Here is an 8,054-nt window from a genome sequence, read left to right on the forward strand (position 1 = left end):
GCACAATATCCTCTTAAAATTCCCTTGTTTAAATGTTTCCAACCAGCACAGGAAAAACACAAAAAAAAACCCGAGTGTTTGATTAATGCAATTAATTTCCCTCCATTGACCCGGCCATTGGACCGTGGGACATTTTTCTGCAAATGGCAAAATGGTGACCCATGCATAATTCAGTGTGGCTGACGTTTATCGATGTGTATTTATCGCCATTATCAAATTTGCAACAATTTAAGCGTTGTTCAGTTTTTTTTCGCCCTGCCTTTCCCATGCTTTATTTTCGCTCGATCGAAGCTCCCGTTCGGTGGACAATAAAAAAAAGCACGAGCCCCAGTTAATTGACTTATTCCGTGACCGATGATATCCCTTAATTTGTGCCAATCAATAGCATTATATCGTGCCGGCTCTTGTTTTACTAAAAACCAAAAAAAAGCATACGACCCGTCCAGGGCCTGCCACCGAGCCGACCTGACCGTCGTGCTCACCCACCACGTGTGTTTATATAGGGGCACAATAATTGAATTAATAACCGTGTAGCGTAATATTTAAACCAAGCACCACCTAACCGCAGGCTTGTGGGGTAGGGTGTAAGGGTACGAAAATAGCCGAGTATTGCACACCATTGTGCCGGGTCGGAGCTAGAACCACACCGAGCCGTGTGCCGGGACGGTGATGAATATTCATATAAATCAATAAAACCCTCCGGCACAATTACCGGGCCAGGTTGGCAGCAGGCGTGCAGAAGCGTGCAGTAATTTGTACATCGGGTGTACTTTCAAAAATCAACAGGCACCCTAGAGACCTTTCGAACCGCACCGGAGAGCAGGATGATCCAAGAGCCATTCCCCATCGCCACACCGACCAAGACCGAGGCACCGCACACTTGCCGTATGTCCTTACTGTACCGCATCTGATAACTGCTACCTTCCTCTCCCGGGGAAGTACGCGCTGTAGAACGATTCTACTACGTGTCTGCCCCGGCCCGGTCTACCCCCTATCAGCCTGCAGCAGCATCTCCTCAGTTCGTAATTTAGCGTGACATCGAAAACGAGAACAAAAGACCCTTCCCGGAACTGACTCACAGTTTCGGGCAGACGATAACTAGCTACACTATGTGGCACTGTACTCCGTTTGTGCTGTAGAACGTGGTTTGTGCAGAACGGCGCACCGTAGTGCCAGTAAACTGTACACACTACTGAACGGAACCATGATTTATGAGCACACTCTCTATGCGCGCTTGTGCGTGTGCATCCTACGGCGCTGGGCCGAAGGTATGGGCTTCCCCCCCCCCCCCCCCCATCATTCCGAATCACTGCTCACGGTGCAAGGCTTACTCTGGGGAAGGGAATGGTGACCCAAATGTTTGGAGACATTCAAGTGCTGTAAAGTACCGGGCAAAGCAGAAGAATACAAACCCACAACTCTCGCTCTCTTGCGTTCTTGTCCATGAGCAGGAAGTAGCTACCTTTACCTGGAGTTTATGTTTTACCAGAATTGCAATCCATTCACAGATGAGGGTTATTTAAATACCTTGTCTTCACTTGCACGAGAGTTGAATATTCTGCCGCAAAATGGGCTACAATGTTGACCCGGTTTCGTTGATAGCAAAGCTAGGCACTGTGTGGTCCAGCAGTTTGTGAGTGGTTGAGGAAGAAAAAAAAATTGCCGAAGGGGAAGGTTGTTTGCTGCCAGTTGGCTAATTGGTTCCACTTTAGCGAATTGATAATTAGTGGCACGGTAATGGACGGGCGCTGTGTTGTCCACTGTTCATGATTAAAATAAGTCATCAACAAGTGTAGAAGAGTTTGTGTTTTTTTTTTTTTATAAAAGGGAGTTTTGTGATTGGCTGCATCGTGTTTCAATGACATGGTTGTACGACCCGAGAAATTAGGTACTTTAACAACTTCGTCAGCTGCAGTAATTTTGATTTAATATGCAATACATACAGGCAAGAAGGTATCATTAGTAAAACAATTCGAATGTACATAGATGCATATGACCTTTAGCGATTATTTATACCCCAAAAGAGATGTAATATCTGTTGTATCTTTGTTTTTAGACATAAACAATCCTACTCTCAAACGTTTATTTGTACAGCAGATTAACCCACTACAAGAAAGTGCCGTGTTCTTCTCCTAAAGTGAATGCGAAAAAAAAAAGTTTTTATCTTTACACTCTGCAGCATGGACCAGTCAGCGTGAGCTCTCATTGTGGTTTCTTTTTTCACGATCACTCAACTCCCCGGGCGCACAACAAAAAGAAGCGGGCAAGGAAAAATATTCACTTCAAAGCTCATTTCCTACCCGAAAGTTAATAGACATAGTTTTCGGTGATATAAACAAAAGCCACTGCCCCCACTGTTTACATCAACGGCGCTGAGGGACGTGTGGCACGGTTTCGGTCGGCGGAACGATAAGAGGTGAGGTTTGAACCAATTTCGTTCCACACCATGTGTGCTGCGTGCATACTGTTTTACACCCAACAACGTTAATCCACACCGCAAACTGTCCGTTCTCGGCACGAGTAGAGGTGAACCGCAACATCCTGCAACTGTCCAAATGGATTGTGCGCCCTCTGCCTCCCGCTTCTCGCCCGGACCATTGGAGAGTGATAGGCAACGGCACACAATTGGCACAGGCGGTGGAAGAAAAAAACCGGCTCTTTCCTAACAAGCCGACCCAGGATCGAAAAACTCAACCCACCCAGCTAATCAACCGACAAACCACCACACGCATGGTCAGCATCCGCGGGTGTTTGTGGGAATGTGACGGGTGAAAATTGTTATGACTTCGGCCTTCGGCAAGTCCCATCCCAGTACGGCACCGAGCGGGAATGAGAGAGAGAGAGCGAGAGGGACGAGTGCACCTTTTAATCATAACATCAAGCTCACGCGAGCGAGCGCCATGACGTCATCCCTATAAACCAACGCATCTGGAATGGTGGGCAAGGCGAGAAGAAAAAAATAAACTCCAAACCAACCACGTGTTGACTGACATTTGACTTGTGCGTTTTTTTTTCTCTTTGTGTTTGCTGTATCGTTGGAAATTATTCCTCTCTGGAATTAACTCTACATCCTCCGTGTGTGTGAAGGTGTACTGCAGCTCTGGTTAATTGTCTTTGTTTCTCCTTCTTTCACAGAGAATGTTTCCATAGCAATGGGAAAAGCCGCGCGACGGTCAGTTGCGTCAGATCCGTCGTCGCCGACCTTACCCTACCACTACCAGCAAGAGCAGCAGCAGCAGCAGGGACAACACCATCAACGGCAGGTGCACCAGCAGCAAGATCACCTGTACTATTCCTCGTCCCTGTCCTACCCCTCCTCCTACACGCCTTCGTCACCCTCCTCGCCGTCGTCGTCCTTCACGGACTCCGGTTTCACCGGTTCCGGCTACCCGATACCATCGCTTGCCTTCTCCTCGACTCCCGCCGGTCCGCAGCTGCAGGCACCGCGCACAGCGACCCTCCAGTCGGCACCGCCGGGCTACAGCTCGTCCTCGCTTGCACCGGGCGGAGCGGCCGAGCCCGGGTCCGGGGCGAGTGAACTGTTCATCCATTCGTCTACCGCGGCCACACCCAACAGCAACATCGCACCGGAGTTCAGGTAACAAAGCAGCATCCCGGCAGTAGTGTGCACGTACGTCAAGTAACCCTTCCCCAGCCCGTTTCGATCCACCCTCTGCATGTGCTTCCCGTAAACTGCTTGCTCAGCTTTGCTCTTCTACTTCCCCATCTGCATGTAACGTTCACTCTACTGCCATTTTAATTCAACTTCCCAAAAAAGCTCCACAAGCAGAAGCGTTGAAATCAATACCCCAAAAACTTGTTCCCTGTACCACCACCTCTCAAATAGAGCTAAATTCATACCATCTGCTTCTAGCGGGAGATCCGCCATCTTCCATTGCATCGCTTTTCCCCACCTGCATCAATTATGGATTTGTTCGTGCGGTTTTAATTGACGCTGCACTGTGCACCGTTTCCCGTGTGTTGCGAGCCTGTTGCACGAGTGCTTCCCTTACCGCGTTACGTTCAACAACACGAAACCTAACGAGCCGCGTAGCACTAACACGACCACCACCACCACCTCCAACTTACACACACACACACACACCAACCCTATAGCTTGCCATGACCTTGCAAACACACAAATTAACAACCACGTGCACACCGACACAGTTCGGGGCAAGACAGAATCGAGCCAGCTCGCATTTCGCTCTTTGTCGGCGGTACAAATGGTTAGTAATTTAATCTTCGCTGTGCCCGCCCCCCGTGTATTTGCGGCTGCCAGTTGGATGGATTATCATGTTTGTTTGTTGGCTGACCCCGCTGAACCCCACCTGAGGTCGATTGGTTGCTGATCTCTGGCCATCGGCAGCATGCACTCTATCTGCGCGTTCATTACTGGAGCCTCTCTTGTGCATCCAACCGTAGATGTGAAGGTCATTTGAGCACGCTCGAATTCTGTTGAGGTTTTGGTGGTTTAAGTTCGAGCCGAGGATTGTGCCAATCCATTAGACACACAAACATGCAAACAGGGTATCGGTGGGCTGAATGTAATACAAAAAAGCGTTCGAAACCCAGTTTGTTATTACATGTTTTTAGCATGTATTGCTTTAAATAATTTTTTAAACGAATATTTTAATGTAATGGAGACGCATGGTGCTCCGAATGTCCTTGCCGATGGAGGCGCCTAGTGATGTTTTAAATACGTGGAAAATTGCTCCAAAAAATGTGGGAATGAAATTTATTAAATAAAACGTTGCCTCCCCTCATTCACAGATAAATAATGGCTTGTTGACGCTATTTTAAAACGCTTTTAATTTCGTGCACCAATTTGCGTACAAGCCGTTAAGTTCTATTGCTCCCACGGCTCCCTCCTCGCGACCGCGCCACACCTTTGGTGTAGACAATTTTGAATTATACCATTATCTTTTTCGACCATTGCACGGCATCTAGTTTCATGTTTTATTTACTTCCCTTTTGTGGCGACCAACGGCACCAACGCACCGAACACCACACTGAAAACGGCCTGCCTGTATATAAAGTGTATTGCCTCGTAAACGTCTGGGGTCAATAAATTAGACATTACAATCATAATTTTTCCACCGCAGCGGGCACAACCACCGCCACCGCGGGTCGCCAAATAAAATTCCAAATTTATCCACGAATACCCCATTACCATAATAGGCTGCGCTTCGTTATGTTTTTTTTGCGGGAGCCTTCTGCCTTCCGCTCGGCTTCGTTCTTTCGTTTTTCTGCACTCTGACCTAATGGCACCGAACCACCAAGCGCTGTGCGTTATTTGTTTCCTCAGGCTCAGGCCACCAGCGTCACCTGTCGCTCGTTCTACCATCCCATAAATCTTTCCACTTTAATCCGCCTCCCGGAGAGATCGCCGCGGTCGCTTGTAAAAAGTGGGTGCAGAATCGGCTTCATCCTTCAAAAAATGAGGATCCTCTGTGCGCTTATTTTTTTGTTTGTTTGTTTGCTTCGCCGATCATCAACGTCGAAACGTTTGTTACGCTTTTTAAGAGAGAAAGCATCACAATGGCACTAAAAAAAACACAGAAGCTGGAAGCGTTGTCAGGTTTTGCGGAAAGCATCAACCTGACATCCTTCGTAGCTGCACGCCCTGTGCGCTGCTAGGACGGATCTTTATGTCCAAGCGAGAAACGAGGGTATGATTCCGGTTTTTATCTCCCCGCTGGTACTTCAACGAGACGGGCGAGACCGAAAAACCAAAAAAAAAAGAAACAGACGGACCAAACAAACCCTGCACCTGAATGACAATGTTAATCTTTTGCCGCAAGATGGCGAATGGGCGGACACGGCTTACCTCGGAATTGAGACAAGTATCCAACGGTTGGCGTGAGATACGGCACATACAAGGCTATATTTACCCCCTAACGAACATCCCATACTTATTACGCTTGCTTTCCTCTCTTTCTCGCACACCCAAACATATGCCAGTTCCGCTTTCACGTTCCACCACGCACCTTAATTGCTTTCACTCTGCAGCAAAATGCAAAAAAAAAATCCCATCAGCTCTTGGAACAGAGAGGTTGACCCTTTTACAACGCTCATCATCATCTGCACCATATCTATCTGTCCGTCATTCGGTCTCTATATGTCTTTCTCTGTCTCTTTCTTTCTCTCTCTCTCTCTTTCCTTTCCCTTTCTTGCTCTCTGTCTGTTCTCTTCCACCACTTCCCAAATCTCTTCTCTTTCTCCTCCGCTTTGTGTGGTTCTCATTTCCTTCCGAAACTCTGAATCTCCTTTCGGAAACCTGCCAAATCCCGCTCCGTAAAAAATCGGTGTTCTACGTGCTCGTGCTGTTTATGTAACCATCATTCCCATCCCAACCAAACCCTCCCCCGTAATTCTTCAACTGCTCCTCCGCCGCTTAATATGTTGCGGCAACGCGTACCGCCGGTGGGTCCCTTCTTGTGGCAGTTCTACCGCCAAAGCGAGCCCGGTGCCCCGGACGGTCACTTACGCCGCCCCCGCTGAACCGACCAAGACTGGACCCCCGGTCACCCCGGTGCCTACCCCCCCTACCACCACCACCACCACCACCAACACCACCCAAGCCACCCTGTTACCGTCGTTTCGTCTCTCCAGCAACCAAACGCAGGTCGACCGGGAACGGGAGCGGCTCAGGATGGAGTTTTACGCCACGTACGACGTGATGACGGGCGTCCGGATAGCGGCCACGCTCGGCGGTTTCTTCGGCCTAATGGTGTTCCTCGTCATCTACAAGAGCCGCACGCGGTCGACGGCCAAAGCACTCAAGGTAGGTGACCGGCCGGTGATATGCAGTTGTGTATAATTAATTGGACCTGCAGCTCAAAAATTTGCTCAAAAATTCATGTCCATGGGAGGGAGAAAAACTGTCCAAATTTGCGTTTTGAGATTTCAAAAACACCCTCTTTACTCGTGCTTTGCGCAATAACAGTAGCTGGATAAATGCAAACGGGAAAGCAAAACATGCTAAACAAAGAAATGAATTTGCAAACTCCGGCAAGGAGTGTTTGAAGACCTGTTGGTGCAGCAAAAATATAATCCTTTAGCGAACCAAGAGCCAAACGGGATCAACTGAAAGGTAAACAGACAGTAACAGGGCAACGAAAGGTCGGCCAAACCACATCAATTAGCATATTGTTTCCACAGCACTGTTGTTGAGTCTTGCTTGAGCTGGTCGCTCGATCGCTGGAGCAAGTTTCAACCATTACGCTCTGTTTAAGTTTACTCCTTGTTGCCTTTTGCCTGGTAGCTGTGCCATGCTGCGAGTTTTTTAATAGTGTTTCAGTGGAAGTTTACAGCTACTTTAATGTATAAAAATGTGTTGAAGAGCTCTTGAAATCTTTTCCTTGAACGAGCTTGAAGTTTTCCACGCAATTCTGGGTAAACAACTGGGAGCTTCATGAAGATGTAATTTAACTCTTTAATGTACTCTCAACCTCAGCCATGAAAACAGAAATATTTTGATTATTATTTTAAATATTTGATTAATCTCTGCCCCTCTCTCCCTGTGCCTAGGATCCAACGATAGCGGCCGTCGCGGCCGCCGTCATACAGGAGGAGGAGGAGCGCGAGCTACAGGAAGCAATAGAGGCGACGGCATTCTCGTTACTGCAGGAGGAGCTCAACATCAACTACCCGGGGCTGCAGCGGGACCGGTTACTATCGCTCGGGAACATTAGCGCCCCTCCGATGCTGAGCCGCGGCCGCCGCATGTCCTCGATCAGCGGTGGCTACAGCAGCCTGCTCAACCCTTCGCGCCGCTTCTCGTACAGCAGCACGCGGGGGCACCGGAACAGCGTGTCGGTGTCCTCGCGCGTGCTCAGTGCCTACAACATGGGCGGCAGCTTCGGCCAGGACGATTACGTGCTCGAAAGCGACGGCGAGGAGGCGGACGACGAGTTCGATCAGTTCACCACGACGGCCGAGATTGGCTATCCGAGCAATTATCTTTCCGTGCCCAACAAGGTACAGCTATAATCCCGCCTGCTTTTGTGTGTATATATTTAATACAAAACGGGCTAATTGTTTCCCCTGCT

The 8,054-nt window shown here is 48.7% G+C and overlaps 1 protein-coding gene across 6 annotated transcripts in view; it reads left to right on the forward strand.

Moving 5' to 3' along the window:
* LOC121596473 (mucin-5AC) overlaps positions 1–8,054 on the forward strand; it is an 89,691-nt gene that overhangs the window by 72,034 nt on the left and 9,603 nt on the right. For 5 of the 6 annotated variants that reach the window (XM_041921461.1, XM_041921463.1, XM_041921462.1 and 2 more), the window contains exons 4-6: positions 3,136–3,598; positions 6,448–6,787; positions 7,534–7,983. In XM_041921461.1, the coding sequence (XP_041777395.1) occupies positions 3,153–3,598; positions 6,448–6,787; positions 7,534–7,983 (1,236 nt within the window). In that variant the 5' untranslated portion in view covers positions 3,136–3,152. The remainder of the gene's footprint in view (positions 1–3,135; positions 3,599–6,447; positions 6,788–7,533; positions 7,984–8,054) is intronic. The other variant, XM_041921466.1, reaches the window with a different exon arrangement.

The sequence above is a fragment of the Anopheles merus genome, chromosome 3R, assembly GCF_017562075.2.
Source record: "Anopheles merus strain MAF chromosome 3R, AmerM5.1, whole genome shotgun sequence".
In the NCBI taxonomy this organism is placed as follows: Eukaryota; Metazoa; Arthropoda; class Insecta; order Diptera; family Culicidae; genus Anopheles; species Anopheles merus.